The following is a 19,949-nucleotide window of genomic DNA, read 5'->3' as shown; positions in this document are numbered from 1 at the left end:
GTATAATTTCAGTTATTAAAGTTTATTGTTTATTTATTTGTAGTAACAAGGAACTTCAGATACAGGTTTACAAAATAAAAATGCGCAAAGTGCTGGAGTAACTCAGCGTGTTAGGCAGCATCTCTGTAGAACATGAATACACGAAGCTTCAAGTAGCAACCCAAAACATCAGCGATCCATGTTCTCCAGAAATGCTGCCTAATCTGCTGAGTTACTCCAGAATTTTGTGTATATTCATTTGTTCTGTTGTTGCATTAATATGCCTATAAAACTGCAGTGCGTAAGAATCTCATTTTTCTGGTTCCCGTGCGCGAGATAATCAAACACTCTTGACTAGTCTTGAAGAACATATCTAAACCAAACACATTTTCTAGCATTCAGATTGCAGCCTTTATGCCACTGCTTTCCAAGTGCACCTCTGAATACCAATCAAATGTTATGAAGTCGCGACCTACGCCAACCCCTCAGGGCAATGTGTTCCAAATTCCAGATACACAGTGAGTGAAAAAAATTATTCTCCAAATGCCCTATCAATCTTCCAACTCTCAGCTCAAACCTTTGCCTTGTGTTTATAGATACCTCAGCGATGGGAAATGTGTTTCACTGTTTACCCTACTTTGAAAAGGCATACCTCCAGATTCACAGATAGTTTCTTCCCAGCTATTATCAGGTAACTGAGCCATCCTATCTACAACTAGAGAGCAGTCCTGAGCTACCATCTACCTCATTGGTGGCCTTCGGGCTATCTTTAATCAGATTTTACCTTTCACTAAACGTTATTCGCTTCATCCTATATCTGTACACCGTGGATGGCTTGATTGTAATCGTGTACAGCACGCAGGGGCGTATCTACGGAAAATAACGCCCATGGCAAGCGCTGAAATTGTGCCCCTGTCCAAATATCTGACACCCTCTCTCCCTCCCTCTCTCCCTCCCTCTCTTTCTCTCTCTCCCTGCTCGCATTGAACGGACGATCCGACCCAAGGCATTCGCCAGCCCTCGGGATCACTTCGTGTGCGCGTCTGGCGAAGGCGGGGAGTTTGGTCCGGGCAACAGATGCTGACCCAACGAGAAGCTGAGGTGGAGGGTGGAGAGGAAATGAAAACTACGCACGTAGAGAGTGGCAGGGGGGAGAGGGAGGGAGGATGGCATGCGCGACGGCATGGGGCGAGGGTGGAGTGAGTTGGATCGCGCGCACCACAGTGGGTTTCCTCGCTGATGCTGGTTATGATCATTTTCTTTGCTTTGGGTTGTGTTGGAGTGGAGTGCTGGTTGGGTGGGTGGGTGTAGGGTGCGCTGCTGCTGCTGCTGCTGGAGCCGGGGCTTTGTCCAGCAAAGTGTCTGTGCTGCATTGCCACTGCTCCATGCAGGTAAGGACACAGCCTTCCCGGGAGCGCACTGCCACGCCACCACTCACCATGGGCCCCCCCCGGTCAATGGCCAATCAGCGGCCCACCCCTGGATGCAAGGGGAAGCGGGCAGTGAAGGCCAATCACAAGGCGAGTAGCTGGAGCTAATAGAAACTGCTCAGTGGCGCCCTCTTCAAGTACCTGCCAATAACCTCGATACGCCACTGCCAGCACGCAACAAAAAAAGCTTTCCACTGTACCTCGAAGGTATTTATTTCACAAAATGCTGGAGTAACTCAGCAGGTCAGGCAGCATCTCAGGAGAGAAGGAATGGGTGACGTTTCGGGTCGAGACCCTTCTTCAGACTGATGTCAGGGGGGCGGGACAAAGGAAGGAGATAGGTGGAGACAGGAAGATAGAGGGAGAACTGGGAAGGGGGAGGGGAAGAGAGGGACAGAGGAACTATCCAAAGTTGGAGAAGTCAATGTTCATACCGCTGGGCTGCAAACTGCCCAAGCGTATGACAATCATAAAAACGAACCTAAACTAAACTGATAGTCACGAGGGACAGTAAATGCTAGAATCTTGAGCATAAACAAAGTGCTAGGGATAACTAACTGGTCAGGCGGCATCTGTGGATGGAATGGAAAAATGACTTTTCAGTTCAGTACCCAGTATAGTCTGTATGCTGACTGGCTGGCACACAACAAAGAGCTTTTCACTGTACCTCGGTACACGTGACAATAATCGACCAAACCAAACTCACCTCTTAGCTTTCAAAGCCATTTCCAATGCGAGTGAGAATTTTAGAATAGGGATTATCAGAGGATGACTGGTACAGTGGACTCAGGTGAAGATTTCATTATTCCGTGAACGGACACAGTTTGAAATCAGACTATAAGAATGTTAATGCTACAATCGAAAGCTGCATGAACTGGTGCCATAAACATCTGAGCCCTTTGTCTGTTCTGGCTAGGGGTGCCAACTATCTCTCCCAATATTCGGGACCAGGTGCCATCACTGCCCCACGCCCCATGTGACCTCACCCAGCCAGCAGCCACGTGCTCCCGCTCCGCCAATGGCGATCGCCCGCACCGGGAGGCGGGTTGCTACGCAACCTCCGTCAGGCGGCTCCTGGGCCTCTGGACCCAGACTGTCCAGAGCTAAAATGTCGGAAACCTAGCGTGTCGGGACCTACAGTGTCGGGGCCTACAGCGTCCGGGCCTACAGCTTCCGGGCCTACAGCGCCTCCCCCGGGCCTACAGCGTTGGGACTTACAGCATCCGGGGCTACAGCGTCCAGACCTACAGCGCCTCCCTCGGGCCTACAGCATCGGGGCCTGCAGCGTCCGGTCCTGCAGTGTCCGGGCCTGCAGTACCTCCCCGGGCCAACAGCACCTCCTCGGGCCTACAGCGTCGGGGCCTACAACGTCGGGGCCTACAGCGTCGGGGCCTACAGCGTCGGGGCCTACAGCGTCGGGGCCTACAGCGTCGGGGCCTACAGCGTCGGGGCCTACAGCGTCGGGGCCTACAGCGTCGGGGCCTACAGCGTCGGGGCCTACAGCGTCGGGGCCTACAGCGACGGGCCTACAGCGACGGGCCTACAGCGTCCGGGCCTACAGCGTCCGGGCCTACAGCATCCGGGCCTACAGCGACGGGCCTACAGCGTCCGGGCCTACAGCGTCCGGGCCTACAGCGTCCGGGTCTACAGCGTCCGGGCCTACAGCGCCTCCCCGGGCCTAATACGGGACAAGGGCGGTCCCGTACGGGACAAACCAATTTAGCCTAAAATATGGGATGTCCCGGCTAATACGGGACAGTTGGCAACCCTAGATCTGGCTTTGAATATGTTTGTGAATTAAACATTTTTGCTTGTGCAGTTCGGTTACCGCTTACCCAATCACCTATTTGCTAATTCCCTCATGCCAAAACTCCCCTTCAGGAGAAAAAGATTTTGACTGGCTGATTGCCCGCGTTTGCTGGGCAATCCTCATGTCTCAGGTAATTGAGCTCACAAACTGACCCACTTTCACACAGATTACACGGTCACCCATTCACACACACACTGTGCCATATTTAGGTGTGAGCACCAGCTCCCCTGCTGGCCTGCTGCTTCAATTGCAGCTCCAACTTTAACAAAGGAACCTCTTGCTGAAGCAGAGGCCAAACTCCCTGCGTGTCCAGAAGCTTCATGTGGAGGACAGCAATGTGATGATTCAGTCCATTCATCTCGCTGATAATATCACTGACTTTGCCCAAACTTTCAACGCAATCAAATCAACTCATCTCGATCAGGGGGCAGCAACGACAGCCACTAAAATGCTGCAGTAACTCAGCAGGACGGGCAGCATCTCTGGACAGAAGGAATGGGTGGCATTTCGGGTCGAGAGCCTTCTTCTCAATTAGGGGCGGCGTGGCGGCACAGTGGTAAAACCGGTGCCTCACAGGGAGAGAGGCAGGTTCGATCCTGACTACGTGCTGTCTGTGCGGAGTTTGTACGTTCTCCCCATGACCGCGTGGGTTTTCTCCGGGTGCTCCGGTTTCCTCCCACATTCCAAAGATGCACAGGTTTGCAGGTTAATTGACTTTGGCAAAATTGTAAATCGCCCCTAGTGTGTCGGATAGCACTAGTGTATAGTGTGATTGCCAGTCGGCACGGACTCGATGGACCGAAGGGCCTGGTTCCACACTGTATCTCTAAACTCAATCAAACCCGTTCAATGTAATTCAAGACGCAAATAGCTGGACTAGGTGCCTAGCAGGTTATGCATAAAGGCAGGAGAACATGAATAGGTAACGTTTCAGGTCGGGACCCTTCATCAAGCTGATTGACTTCCACACATTTTGTCTATGGAACTGATGCACCACGATGCTGAGAACTATATTTTGCACTCTGTGTCTTCCCCTTTGCTCTATCGATTGTACTTGAGTTTGAACTAATTGCACCTATGTGTGGTATATGTGATCTCAAGATAGACACAAATAGCTGGAGTAACTCAGCAGGACATGCAGCATCTCTGCAGAGAAGGACTGAGTGACGTTTCAGGTTTGAGACCCTTCTTCAAGCCCGTCACTCTGGCACTGTAAGGCAGCAACTCTACCAGTGCGCCACCCTAGATGACTCATAATTCTCTGCAAACCTATTATGTCACTATCATGCTGCCAGAAATAAAAGCACATGGGCAGCTCATGTTTTAATACACAGAGGATTATCCAACTAAGATCGGACACTATTCGGCTTAGAGTCATAGAGTGATACAGTGTGCAAACAGGCTCTTCGGCCCAACTTGCCCATACCGGCCAACATGCCCTAGCAACACTAGTCCCACCTGCCCGCATTCCCTCTAAACCTGTCCTATCCTTCTAACTGTTTCTTAAAAGTTGGGATAGAACCAGCCTCAACTACTTCCTCTGGCAGCTCGTTCCATACACCCACCACCCTTTGTGTGAAAATGGTACCCCTCAGATTCCTATTAAATCTCCCCTTCACAAACCTATGTCCTCTAGTCCTCGATTCACCTACTCTGGGCAAGAGACGCTGTGCATCTACCCGATCTATTCCTATCATGATCTTATACACCTCTACAAGATCCCCCTCATCCTCCTGCGCTGCAATGAATAGAGACCCAGCCTACTCAACCTCTCCCTATAGCTCAGACCTTCTAGTCCTGGCAACATCCACGTAAATCCTCTCTCTACCATTTCCAGTTTGACTACATCTTACCTATATCATGGTGCCCATACCTGAAAACAGTACTCGAAATGCGGCCTCACCAACGCCTTATACAACTGCAACATAACTTCCCAACTTCTATACTCAATACTCTGGCTGATGATGGCCAATGTGCCAAAAGCCTTTTTGACTACCTGATCCACCTGCGAATCCACCTTCAAGGAACCATGCACCTACACTCCTAGATCCCTCTACTCTCCAACACTACCCTGAGCCCTATCATTCATTGTGTAGGTCCTGGTCTATTTTAGATTAGATAACAAGAGGAGTTGAGTATAGGAGCGAAGAGGTCCTTCTGCAGTTGTACAGGGCCCTAGTGAGACCGTACCTGGAGTACTGTGTGCAGTTTTGGTCTCCAAATTTGAGGAAGGCTATTCGTGCAATTGAGGGCGTGCAGCGTAGGTTTACTAGGTTAATTCCCGGAATGGCGGGACTATCATATGTTGAAAGACTGGAACGACTAGGCTTGTATACACTGGAATTGAGAAGGATGAGAGGAGATCTTATCGAAACGTATAAGATTATTAAGGGGTTGGACACGTTAGAGGCAGGAAACATGTTCCCAATGTTGGGGGATTCCAGAACAAGGGGCCACAGTTTAAGAATAAGGGGTAGGCCATTTAGAACTGAGATGAGGAAAAACTTTTTCAGTCAGAGAGTTGTGAATCTGTGGAATTCTCTGCCTCAGAAGACAGTGGAGGCCAATTCTCTGAATGCATTCAAGAGAGAGTTAGATAGAGCTCTTAAGGATAGCGGAGTCAGGGGGCATGGGGAGAAGGCAGGAACGGGGTACTGATTGAAAATGATCAGCCATGACCACATTGAATGGCGGTGCTGGCTCGAAGGGCCGAATGGCCTCCTCCTGCACCTATTGTCTATTGTCTATTTCCCAAATTGCAACACCTCACATTTCTCTGTATTAAATTCCATCAACCATTCCTCAGCCCAGTCGATCAAGACCCTGCTGCGATCTTTCACAACCATCTTCACCATCTGCAAAACCACCCACTTTGGTAAAAACAAAACGCCCACACCTGTGTGGCTCCACAGCAACAAACAAAATACAAACAACAACAAAAATCACAAAATCTGCTGCCGAGATTTACCTTGAGGTCGTACTGTTGGAGTTTCCTCTTCAGAGTGGTGTTGTCCCGTTCCATCCCGATCAACCTCTGCTTGATATCGTTGTAGGCGGTGATCAGCGCAAAGTGGGAGGCGGAGTGCTCCTCTTCTGTAAGGTCAGTGTTGGGCGTCTCCACCCACAGCCCCTCAGTGTTGGGCGTCTCCACCCACAGCCCCTCAGTGTTGGGCGTCTCCACCCACAGCTCATCATCATGGAGTCCCTCCTGCTCCAGAATACTGATATCTTCTTCGAAGAAGTTGTAAGAATCCATAGTAGGCAGTCATCAGGAAACTGTTATAAGCGAGAGACAATTACAAATCAGCTTCCCCTTTATTCAAGCAGAACACCTATCTTGTGTTTTAGTTAGGGACAGCGCGGTGGAGCAGCGGTAGAGTTGCTGCCTTACAGCGCCAGAGACCCGGGTTCCATCCTGACTACAGTTGCTGTCTGTACGGAGTTTGTACGTTCTCCCTGTGACCGCGTGGGTTTCCCTGGGTGCTCCGGTTTCCTCCCACACTTCAAAGACGGACATGTTTGTAGGTTAATTTGGCTTTGGTAAAAATTGTAAATGTTCCCATTGTGGAGGATAGTGTTAGTGAATGGGGTGATCGTTGGTCAGCGTGGACTAGGTGGGCCAAGGGCCCTGTTTCCGTGCTGTTATCTCCAAATGAAACTAAATTCACATTCTTAGACAGACACAAAACGCTGAAGTAACTCAGCGGGTCAGGCAGCATCTCTGGTGAAAAGGACTAGGTGAGATTTCAGATCGGAACCTTTCTTCAGATAGATTCCTTTTCTCCAGAGATGCTGCCTGACCCGTTGAGTTACTCCAGCATTTTGTGTCTGTCTTCAGTATAAATCAGCATCTGCAGTTCATTCCTACACATTCACATTCTTAGGAGACCGCATAACGTCCGGCTCAATGAAGTACTTTTGAAGCCTAGTCACCCTTTACTTTAGTTTCGAGATCCTGCATGGACACAGGCCCTTCGGCCAACTGAGTATCGATCACCCGTTCACACGAGTGCTGTGTTATCCCCACTTTCACGTCCACTCCCTGCACAAAAGGGGACATTTACAGAGGCCAATTCACCTGCAAACCTGCACGTCTTTCGAATGTGGGAGAAGAGGATCTGGAGGAAATCCACACAGTCGCAGGGAGAAAGTGCAAACCTCACACACAGACAGCACCCGAGGTCAGGATCAAACTAGTTTAGTTTAGTTTCGTGCTAGTTTCGCGCAGAAGCAGGCCCTTCGGCTCACCGAGTCCACGTCAACCAGCGATCACCCCGTACAATAAAACTATCCTGCACACTAGGGACAATTTGCGATTTTTACTGATGACAATTAGCCTACAAACTTAGAGTGGGAAGAGACTAGAGTACCTGGAGAAAACCCACTCAGTTCATGGAGAGAACGAACAAACTCCGTACAGACAGCACCCGTAGACAGGATCAAACCCGGGTCTCTGACTCTGTAAGGCAGCTACTCTACCGCTGCGCCACCACGCCACTCACAACCCTTGTTATGTAACCATAAGATTAGGAGCAGGAGGAACACCTCTCTCTCCACTCCCACCGATTAATCTTATTTATTAATCTGCCAATTCATAAACTCATGGCTGATCCAATCGTAATCTCAACACTACGTTCCAGTCAGCCCCAGTCATTTGTCACCCCCTTGCTTTACAAGAATGTCCCACACTGCATTAAGTACATTTAAATAATCTGTTTCCACTGCGTCCTGAGGTCAAAGTCACAAACACTCACGACTGTTGGAAAGAAAAACAAATTCTCAACTTTGACTTAAACGGAGGTAGAGTTGCTAGCGTACAGCACCGGAGACCCGGGTTCAATGCTGGCCGCGTGGAGTTTGCTCGTTCTCCCTGTGACTGCGTGGGTTTTCTCCAGGTGCTCCGGCTTCCTCCCCCACTCCAAAGGTGAGCAGGTTTGCCGGTTAACCTGCTTCTGTGAAAGTGTCCCTAGTGAGCAGGACCGAACTAGTATACGGGTCGATGGACAGAAGGGCCTGTTTCCATGATGTATCTCTAAATCTTTATTCCATAATAGTGACCGCTGGTTGTGGAGTTGACCACAAGAGTGGACATCCAGTCCACATGCACCCCTCAGAATCTCACACAACTCATTCCCGGTTCACTCTCATTCATCTAAACTCCATGGATACGAACCTAGTCTGTCCGATCCTTCCACACAGTAAACGCTGGTAATCTGTAATGTGATAAGGACCAGATCATCTCTGCTAGTGATGTTTGTTGAAGGATGGACATTGGGAAAACTTCCACAAACATATCCCATAGGAGTTATACAATCATGGTCATACAACGTGGAAACAGCCCCTTTGGCCCAACTCATCCCATAGGATATAGGATACAGTCACGGTCATACAATGTGGAAACAGGCCCTTTGGCCCAACTAGCCTGCACCGACCAACATGCCCCACGTACACTAGTCCCACCTGCCTGCACTTGGCCCATATCCCTCTAAGCCATCCTATCCATGTACCGGTCCAAATGTCTCTTAAAACATAATGATTGTACCTGCCTCAACTGCTTCCTCTCGCAGCTCGTTCTATACGCCCACTACCCTTTGTGTAAAACAAGTTACCCCTCAGGTTAATCTTTAACTTTCAGCTGCAGAGCCAAGTTCAAGTCAGAGTTTTACACAAGGTTCTTCAACCCACTGAGAAATCACTGGCCATCAAGATCCCAGTGGACTCATCCCATGATATTTTCCCCACATTCCCATTATCCCCCTTGTGTCCTGTCACTTAGCTACTCGCTGGGAGCCATTTACAGCGGCCAATCGACCCACCCATCCATACGTCTCTGCGATGGGGGAGGAAACCGGCGCTACTAAAAGGAAACCCTTGCAACCACGTACAAGGAGAACGTACAAACTCCACGCAGACAGCACCGGATGTCAGGATCATTCACTCAGGGCTTCGAGACAACAGCTGTACGACCCGTGCCCATTTAACGTCCCGTTTCAAGGCTGATAGCCCTGATGGCGCAGCTCTCCCTCAGTAATGTTGCACTCCTTCTAGATTCAAACCGGAACCAAAGCTGACAATGAAGTCTACTGTTTTTAACTCTTCCCTTTCCAGGGCTGACAAACAAACCCAGATCTGCTACACTTCGATCAGTCTCACTCCATCCTTACACAACCCAGAGGAAAAGTCTCAACATCTTCATGCATCTACACTTCAAACGATATCCACCCAGTGAGCCCTGTGTCAAGTTGTCTTTGATATTATCTTACTATATTTTAACCTGCCAAAACTTGGGCGGCACGGTGGCGCAGCAGTAGAGCTGCTGCCTTCCGGCGCCAGAGAACAGAGTTCGATCCTGACTATGGGTGCTGTCGGTACGGAGTTTGTACAGTCTCCCCGTGACCACGCGGGTTTTCTCCGGGTGCTCCGGTTTCCTCCCACGCTCAAAAGACGTGCAGATTTGCAAGTTAATTCGCTTCGGTAAAAATTGTGAATTGTCTCTCGCGTGTAGGATCGCTGGTCGGCGCGGACCCGGTGGGCCGAAGGTCCTGTTTCCGTGCTGTATCTCTAATCCAAACTAAACATTTGACTCCCCTTTGCTCCACCCTCCTCACTCTTCTGCCTCCCATTAATTGCAACAAACCTTTCTAAAAGTTAAAACTCACCTACCCTATTTTTCCACTATTCTCTGCAACTAATATTTTGTACCACAAGGTAACATTTTCGCTAACTTAGAAATAAAATTATTTGGGAACAAAAGAGTTAACCACAATTGGCAGAGATACAAATTTTTGCCTGACTTTGCTGATGGTTTCCTTTCCATGTACACAGTAATGATTAAAAATAGACCTTTGAAGTTGATTTCCCGTTGCAACGTTAAATCCTAATCACCAAACTCAAACTGTTCAGAGTCACTGGGGAGTCTGAAGAAGGGTCCCCACCCAAAATCTGTCCACTACCTCCCCAGATGCTGCCTGACCTGATCGATCCTCACACAAATATTTTTGACTTTTTCAGACCGCTAGTTTATGCCAAAGATAGACACAAAGTTCTGGAGTAACTCAGTGGGTCAGGCAGCATCTCTGGATAAAAAGAAAAGGTGACGTTTCAGGTCGGGACCCTTCTTCAATCTGAAGTCCGAAGAAGAGGTCTGACCCAAAACATCACCTACTCCTTTTCAACAGAGATGCACCAGAGTTACTCCAGCATTTTGTGCCACAGTCTGAAGAAAGGTCTCAACCCGAAATATCACCTGTTCCTTTTCTCCAGTGAAGATGCCTGACCCAATGAGTTACTCCAAGATTTTCTTCGGTTTAAACCAGCATCTGCAGTTCCTTTCTACATATTTTGCCAAGTACTACAACCTGGTGACCATAAATGAATAGGCTTGCATACAAGGTTCCTGACACCATCAATCTTTCCTGTACGCCTGAATAAAATCTGCATAAAAACAGCATGGGGCCTGTATTCGCTGGAGTCTAGAAGGATGAGGGGGGACCTCACTGAAACGTACCGAATGGTGAAAGGCCTGGATAGAGTAGATGTGGAGAGGATGTTTCCACTAGTGGGAGAGTCTAGGGCCAGAGGGCACAGCCACAAAATAAAAGGACGCACCTTTAGGAAGGAGGTGAGGAGGAATTTCTTTAGTCACATGTTGGTGAATCTGTGGAATTCATTGCCACAGAAGGATGTGGAGGCCAAGCCAATGGATATTTTTAAGGCAGAAATTGATAGATTCTTGATTAGTACGGGTGTCAGGGGTTACGAGGAGAACGCAGGATAATGGGGTTGAGAGGGAAAGATAGATCAGCCATGATTGATTGACGGAGTAGACTTGATGGGCCGAATGGCCTAATTATAGACAATATGCAATGGACAATAGGTGCAGGAGTAGGCCATTTCGGCCCTTCGAGCCAGCACCGCCATTCAATGTGATCATGGCTGATCATTCACAATCAGTATCCCGTTCCTGCCTTCTCCCCATACCCCCTGACTCCGCTATCTTTAAGAGCTCTATCCAGCTCTCTCTTGAAAGCATCCAGAGAATTGGCCTCCACTGCCTTCTGAGGCAGAGAATTCCACAGATTTACAACTCTCCGACTGAAAAAGTTTTTCCTCAGCAAAAGTAATTCTGCTCCTATCACTTATGAATTTATGAACAAAGTGGTTCATAAACCTTTCTTGATCACTCTCATTCCACCCCTCCACAACCCATTTGAGATTCTCCCAGAAAAGTTTTGATGTCTTCAGGCACCTAGTGAAACACAATGTTATCCACTGCAAAAGGCCCGGTTCAGGTTTCGATACCGATTGTGGTTTCAGTTACACTAAAGTTATTCCTCTTGCACTTTCACTTCCTAGTTGCGAATTTACAATGACTTGTTTCTCAATAACCAAAACTTCAGAATATTGAAGAGACTGCACATAGTAAGCAACTTTATATACACTCTGATCTGGATGGAAATGGGGCCATGCAGACCCTCAAACAAAGGGAGAGGAGCAAAAATAAATAAAATCAGACCCTGAAGCAGAGAGGAAGGTAGTGAAGGAAGTAAAATTTTAATGCTCTACAAGCATTATGGTTTAGTTTAGTTTAGAGATACAGCACGGAAACAGGCCCTTCGGCCCACCGAGCCCACGCTGACCAGCGATCCCCGCACACTAACACTATCCTACGCACATGAGGGACAAATGATAATTTTTAACCAAAGCCAATTAGCCTACAAACTTATACGTCTTTGGAGGGTGGGAAACCGGAGCTCCCGGAGAAAACCCACGCGGTCACGGGGAGAACGTACAAACTCCATACAGACAGCACCCATGGTCAGGATGGAACCCAGGTCTCTGGCGCTGTAAGGCAGCAACTCTACCCAGGGCCGTCTTTACAGCATTATGGGCCCCGGGCAAGGCAGTGTACTGGGGCCCCTACGACAACTACTCACAGGAATAAAAATGTAAATGGTCGATAAAATTAAACACCCCCCTTTCCCCAGCACCCCCATTTCCCCCACTCTCTCTTCCCCCCACCACCAAACCCCACCCTTGCTGTCCCCCTCCCCAGTCCCACTCTGCCTCCTCCCACCCCCACTCTCTCCTCCTCCCACCCTCCCCGTTGCCCCCACCGTTACTCTCCCCCACCCCCCTTTCCCTACCAGCCCCCCCCCTGTTGTGCCGGCGAAAAGCACTTACCGAAAAGCACTTAGCGATGGACTTAGGGTGCTACATTGTTGCGAAAAGCACTTACAGATCGCTGTGAGAAGCACTTAGGGATGGAAAAGCAAAGCACTTAGGGAGGTAATTGTTGCGAAACAGATCGCTGTGAGAAGCACTTAGGGATGGAAAATGTTGCGAAAAAAACACTGGGACCGAAATTGTTGCGAAAAAAGCACTTATTGAACCTACATTTTTAAAGTAGTATTTATTTATTGCAAGTCACTTAACATACACAGATCAGCATGGGGCCCCTATGCTCGTGGGGCCCCGGGCAAGTGCCCATCAGGCCCATGCGTTAAGACGGCCCTGACTCTACCCCTGTGCCACCCCTTGGATTAGAAGAGAGAGATGCTGGGTTCTTATTCACCCCCCCCCAAGCATATAGTTCAGCAATTCATCTCTTCAAGGTCGAGATGTGATGGTTGTCATTATATTTAAAAAGGAAAATACTGTAGAACCGAGGAGACACAGCGGGGTGCGAGATTAATTGGATACGTGGTTCAAAGACTTGGGCACAGCCGTGATTGCCCAAATTATTTCTTTCCACTGAACCATTCCTGGTTTCTGTTTGTAAATCTGAGTAGCAGAAATCATTGCCATCTCAATGAATAGATTATATGCAGGCAGATCATTAAAAATCTGTCAACTACAGCCCTCCGCAGAGTCGAAGGATCAGAAATCTTTGGCTTCATGCCTTTGTGCCTCCCCTTTTACAAATCACAGCCGAATCGCTGGTAAAATACAAGGCATCACAAAGTTCCTCGCTGAAGACTCTAAAAGCATCCGTTTTCTTAAGAGGACAGACACAAAATGCTGGAGCAACTCAGCGGGACAGGCAGCATCTCCTGGAGAGGAGGAAGGGGTGAGTTTTCGAGTCGAGACCCTTCTTCAGACTAGTTGGGGGAAAGGGAAAGGGAAACGAGAGATATAGACAGTGATGCAGAGAGATATAGAACAAAAGAATGACAGATATGCAAAAAAGTAACGATGATAAAGGAAACAGGCAAAAGTGTTTTTTCCCTCATTTCCCTTTCCACGACTAGTCTGAAGAAGGGTCTCGACCCAAAACATCACCCATTCCTTCTCTCCTGAGATGCTGCCTGACCCGCTGAGTTACTCCAGCCTTTTGTGTTTGTCTTCGATTAAGACAGCATCTGCAGTTCCTCCCCACCCATGTTGCCTATGCATGTTCTCCAGAGATGCTACTTGACCCTAGGTTTGCCAACTGTCCCGTATTAGCCAGGACATCCCGTTTTTTGGGCTAAATTGGTTTGTCCCATATGGGACCGCCCTTGTCCCGTATTAGGCCCGCGGGCCGCTGTAGGCCGGGACAATGTAGGCTAACGGAGTGTGTTCGGGGAGCGGGGCCGAGTGTGTTCGCCTGCCTCCCGCCTCCCGGCCCGGGCGGCCGCCATTGGTGGAGCAGGAGCATGTGGCCGCTGGCTGGGTGAGGTCACATGGGGCGCGGGGCCGTGACGTCACCTTGTCCCGTATTGGGAGTGAGATAGTTGGCAACCCTACCTGACCCGCTGAGTTACTCCAGCACTTTGTGTCTTTCTTTATTGGTGTGACAGTTGTCAAGAGTGCAAAGTTGTATAAAATAACTGCCTTAAAAACTCCATCACACACTATGAAGCAAGCCTTCATAAACTTAATGTAAACGGGTTCTAAGTAGTAAATCTAGGACACTACAATGAAAGCATTGACTGATAATCAGCCCTAGTGGATTAGATGATTTGTTTAAAAGCCCTGTGTATTTCAAACTGAAGCAATTGAAATCTGTCAACCATGAGCACCATAAAGAAGGTTGTGTGGCAGCATGAACCGACAATATCGGAATGAGGGCATCTATCCAGGGCAAAACACTGCACAAAATATATAGGGCTTACTGCTTGGTGCTGGCAAATGAAGAGAAATACATAACAAATAAAGTGAACAGAACCACAGCTGAAGTGTTGCATTCACACATTGAAGCCATTTAACCTACTCTGAAGAAGGGTCTCGACCCGAGACGTCACCCATTCCTTCTCTCCCGAGATGCCTCCTGACCCGCTGAGTTACTCCAGCGTTTTGTGTCTACCTAACCTACTTTGCACACTGCTAATCCAACAGGAGACACAAAATACTGGAGCAACTCAGCGGGACAGGCAGCATATCATATCATATCATATCATATATATACAACCGGAAACAGGCCTTTTCGGCCCTCCAAGTCCGTGCCGCCCAGTGATCCCTGTACATTAACACTATCCTACACCCACTAGGGACAATTTTTACATTTTACCACTCTGGAGGGAAGGAATAGGTGACGTTTCGGGTCGAGACCCTTCTTCTGCATTTTGTCTGTACCTTCAGTGTCAACCAGCATCTGCAGTTCCTTTCTACGATAATCCGACAGAGTTGGTTTCAATGTTAACTTTCTATTCTGCTCAATTATGTTCAATATCAAAATAAGTATCAGGTGAAGTTTAAAACTGATGCACTACCCAGTCTAGTGGGATTGCCGCCCAGCATTTTAACCTACGACTAACGTACAATATCTTTTTTGGATTTTATGATCTGGGGTCTCAGGTGAACTAGGGGACTATCGCAATGTTTAACAAACATTTAGACAAGCACATGGATAGCAGTAGGAATCTTATACATCCCCCAACATGTCAAGTAGCTAGAGCCCGTAAAAGCTTTTTTTTAAAGTGCAGTTAATTCTTTGCAGTCAAATTGACAGCCCATTAAAAAGAACAGGGTATAATTGAGATAAATGACCAGATCATTTGCTTTCATGGTACTGGTTGAGGAATATCGGCGTGGACATCAACAGAATTATCCTTTAACAGAGGGAGATAGCACTCACTTTTGCCCTTCAAACCAAAAGGGTTGTGAAGGGCAAGTTTTTGTTAAATACACAGAGCCTGATGGGTGCCTGGAACATACTGCCTGGGGTAGTGGTGGAGGCAGATACGATAGTGGTATTTAAGACACAATTAGCACATGGATATGCAGGGAGTGGAGGGATATGGATCACGTCCAGGTAGATGAAGTTAGTTATCTTGGCATTATGTTGGTCATGGACGTTGTGGGCAGAAGGGCCAGTTCCTGTGCTGTATTATCTCTACGTTCAAAAAGGTGGCACCTTTGGCATTGTAGGTATTCATCACTAGTCAGGTACCTGAAGAAATGCCAAATAAACCAGAGCCTACCATGTTTTTATTATTAGTTTAGTTTAGAGATACAGATTCAGCCCACCGAGTCCACGCCGACCAGCGATCCCCGCACACTTACACTATCCTACACACACTGGGAACAATTTACAATTATACCAAGACAATTAACCTACAAGCCTGTATGTCTTTGGTGCGTGCGAGGAAACCGGAGATCCCGGAGAAAACCCACGTAGGTCTCGGGGGGTATGGGGAGAAGGCAGGAACGGGGTACTGATTGAGAATGATTACCCATGATCACATTGAATGGCGGTGCTGGCTCGAAGGGCCGAATGGCCTCCTCCTGCACCTATTGTCTATTGTCTATTAATTGGTAAATTTTATGCCGTTCTCACTCCCAATTGACCATCGAGCACGAGCACCTAAGGTTCTTAAATGTATCACACAATCCAACCTCCCTTCCGTTTACTCCATTTACACCTCATGCTGCCTCGGCAAGGCTAGCAGCATAATCAAGGATGAGTCGCACCCTGGCCACTCCCTCTTCTCCCCTCTCCCATCACGCAAAAGGTACAAAAGTGTGAAACCGCACCCCTCCAGATTCAGGGACAGTTTCTTCCCAGCTGTTATCAGGCAACTGAATCATCCTACCAACAACCAGAGAGCGGTCCTGAACTACTATCTACCTCATTAGAGACCCTCTGACTATCTTTGATTGGACTTTATCTTGTACTAAACGCTATTCACCTTATTCCCTTTATCATGTGCACTGTGGACAGCTCGATTGTTTCCGCTGCCTGGAAAAGCTTTTCCCTGTTCCTCAGTACACGTGACAATAAACTAAACTCAAACTCTGACTGTAAATCCCTACAATGCTGAAACGTGCAGTACCAGAGACCAGTGTGCAATCACGATGGGTGCTGTCGTTGTAGATCTGACACATTCTCCACAAGGCCACATGGGTTTCCTCTAGATGCTCTGGTTTCTTTTTATGCATCCCAAAGATGTTCATAAGTGATAGGAGCATAATGAGGCCATTCAGCCCATCAAGTCTATTCCACCATTCAACTCCAGCGAGTACAGGCCCAGTGTTCATCATATGTCAACCCAAACATGTGCAGGTTGGTCAGTAAATGGGCCACTGTAAATTTTGGGGGGGATTTGGAGGTAAATGGTAGAATCTGGGTGGGAGTTCATGAGACTGCAGGGAGAATGTTTTAAAAGGCAATTAATGTAGGGTTACATCAGTATAAATGTGATGGGCTGAGAGGCCTGTTTTTGTGACTCAAAAACATATAGAACAGTATTGGCAACTAATTTATGGTGGAGGGGCTGGAGACTGAGCAGTCTGTTTCATTATTGGGGTTCACCACTTTAATTGGACCATACATCACCGTCTAAATCTCTCATTTCCCTTTCCCCTGATTCTAGTCTGAAGAAGGGGCTCGACCCGAAACGTCACCCATTCCTCCTCTCCAGAGATGCTGCCTGTCCCGCTGAGTTCCTCCAGCAATTTGTGTCTCTCTCCGGACAATACTCTTAGATAGACACAAATTGCTGGAGTAACTCAGCGGGACAGGCAGGTTTTTCCTCATCTCCGTTCTAAATGGCCTACCCCTTATTCTTAAACTGTGGCCCCTGGTTCTGGGCTCCCCCAACATTAGGAACATGTTTCCTGCCTCTAGTGTGTCCAATCCCTTAATAATTTTACATGTTTCAATAAGATCCCCTCTCATCCTTCTAAATTCCAGTGTATACAAGCCCAGTCGCTCCAGTCTTTCTATCTAAATACGATAAAGCCAAACTCAAGTACAATAGGGAGAGCAAAGGGAAAGATACAGAGTGCAGAATATAGTTCTCAGCATTGTGGCACATCGGTTCCACACACAAGTTCCAATGTCCGCAATGGGGTAGAGGTGAATTGGACGGTGCCCTGGCGAATGGAAGAAGCTTTGAGAGCAGAGGGGAAGAGGCTGTGCCTGTCTGGTGGAATGTCTGGAGTTCTGGTAAGTATTTATCTGTTCTTCAACATTACTAGAGAAGCAGATTATTTTATAATGATTACATTGTTATTTGTGAGAACTTACTTTTCACAATTTGACTGCTGTGCTTCCTGCATTCTAACAACTACTTTGGGATGTAAATTGCTTTGGGAATCCTGACTGGGGCATGAAGGGTGCTAGTTAAATGCAGACATTCTTCAGAATAGTAGGTCAGAGCTGAAACCTGGAGCATTGTTTAATTTTCAGATCAGGTAGTAAATTCTACCTTATTAACGGTGAAGATAGACACACTATGCTGGAGTAACTCAGCGGGACAGGCAGCACCTCTGGAGAGAAGGAATGAGAGAAGGAATACTTCCTAAACCTGAAAATGGTGTTGGATGTGGAATTGGACACAATCAAGAAAAATTAGAGAACTGTCTAATTGGATCTAGGAATGCAGGTGCATGGTTTTTTAACGGTGAAGTCGCAGGGAGATAGTGTGGTCAAAAAGCTGTTTGGCACGTTGGCCTTCATCATTGAGCATGGAAGTTGGGAGGTCATGTTGCAGTTGTATAAGACATTGGCGAGGCCACATTTAGAGTATTCTGCTCAGTTCTGGGAACTGTGTTATAGGGAAGATGTTGTCAAGCTGGAAAGGGCACAGAGAAGATTTACAAGGATGTTGCCAGGGCTAGGGGGTCTGAGTTATAAGGAGAGGTAGAGAAGATTTACAAGGATGTTGCCAGGGCTAGGGGGTCTGAATTATAGGGAGAGGTTGAGTAGGCTGGGACTCTATTCCTTGGAGCGCAGGAGGATGGGGGGCTGATCTTATTGAGGTGTATAAAATCATGAGAGATATAGATCGGGTAGATGCACAGAGTCTCTTGCCCAGAGTAGGTGAATCGAGGACCAGAGAACATGGGTTTAAGGTGAAGGGGAAAAGATTGAATAGGAATCTGAGGGGTAAGTTTTTAACTCAGTGGGTGGTGGGTGTATGGAACAAGCAGCCAGAGGAGGTAGTTGAGGCTGGGACTGTCCCAACATTTGAGAAACAGTTAAGACAGTTACATAGATAGGACAGGTTTGGAGGGATATGGACCAAACGCAGGCAGGTGGGACTAGTGTAGCTGGGATATGATGGCCGGTGTGGGCAAGTTGGGCCTACGGGGCTGTTTCCACACTGTATCACTCTATGACTCTATAAATCCCACCAGAGCCAGTTGATCTTTATGGCACGAAATGCCATCCCTCGTTCCTTTCAGCCAGGGATGGAACGAGGGATGGCATTCTATGCCATCCTATCCTGGCATAGAATATGCCAGGATAGGATGGCATAGAATGCCATCTATGGCATCCTATCGTTCCTTTCAACCATTGGATACAAGATCTGGAGGGTATAATCTTCAAACATAAATGAAAATATTTCCTTCGTTTATCTTCGAGTGGGGATCTCAATAATAATATTCAGTGGAGTATTTATGTTTATGATCCTGGGAACTTTTGCAAAAGTAAAACTTTTGCTAAGCTGATCCGTTCATCATGGTGACCTTAAACAATAAAACAAAAGTTGTGATTTATCTAAAGTTTCTTCATTGCTTGGAATAAACGGTTTATATTAACAAGCGGTGAAAAAAGAAAGCCCGCTAAATTGCTCTGTGAAATATTTGGGATTATTACAGGGGATTTATTGCAGTATAGAGAAATCCCACAGTGTAATCTACACCAAAGCAGACTTGAGAAAATATTAAAGCTGAATATTAACAATCTCATGTTTCAATTGGGCAGCGTACAACCCAATGGTATCAATATTGGACAATAGACAATAGGTGCAGGAGTAGGCCATTCGGCCCTTCGAGCCAGCACCACCATTCAATGTGATCACGGCTGGTATTTATTCACAAAATGCTGGAGTAACTCAGCAGGTCAGGCAGTATCTCAGGAGCGAAGGAATGGGCGACGTTTCGGGTCGAGACCCTTCTTCAGACTGTGATCATGGCTGATCATTCTCAATCAGTACCCCGTTCCTGCCTTCTCCCCATACCTCCTGACTCCGCTATCCTTAAGAGCTCTATCTAGTTCTCTTGAATGCATTCAGAGACTTGGCCTCCACTGCCTTCTGTGGCAGTGAATTCCACAGATTTACAACTTTATTGATTTATCTAACTTCAAGTATTCCCTCTCTCTCCATTCCTCCACCACCCAGGTCGCACCAGCTTCTCGTTTTCACCCAGCAAACGGCGAACAATGGCCTGTTTCCTTTATCATCGTTACTTTTTTTGCACATCTTTCATTCGTTGTTCTACATCACCGTCTACATCTCTCGTTTCCCTGTCCCCTGCCTTCCAGTCTCGTCACCCATTCCTTCACTCCAGAGATGCTC

At 47.6% G+C, this 19,949-nt stretch overlaps 1 protein-coding gene across 3 annotated transcripts in view; it reads right to left on the bottom strand.

Annotated features, from left to right (window-relative positions):
• tbkbp1 (TBK1 binding protein 1) overlaps positions 1-19,949 on the bottom strand; it is a 97,951-nt gene that overhangs the window by 76,920 nt on the left and 1,082 nt on the right. For all 3 annotated transcript variants that reach the window (XM_078424463.1, XM_078424465.1, XM_078424464.1), the window contains exon 2: positions 6,188-6,495. In XM_078424463.1, the coding sequence (XP_078280589.1) occupies positions 6,188-6,475 (288 nt within the window). In that variant the 5' untranslated portion in view covers positions 6,476-6,495. The remainder of the gene's footprint in view (positions 1-6,187; positions 6,496-19,949) is intronic.

Source organism: Rhinoraja longicauda, chromosome 29 (assembly GCF_053455715.1).
Source record: "Rhinoraja longicauda isolate Sanriku21f chromosome 29, sRhiLon1.1, whole genome shotgun sequence".
NCBI lineage: Eukaryota > Metazoa > Chordata > Chondrichthyes > Rajiformes > Arhynchobatidae > Rhinoraja > Rhinoraja longicauda.
Note: the sequence above shows the minus strand (reverse complement) of the source record. Positions and strands in the feature narration are given on the sequence as shown.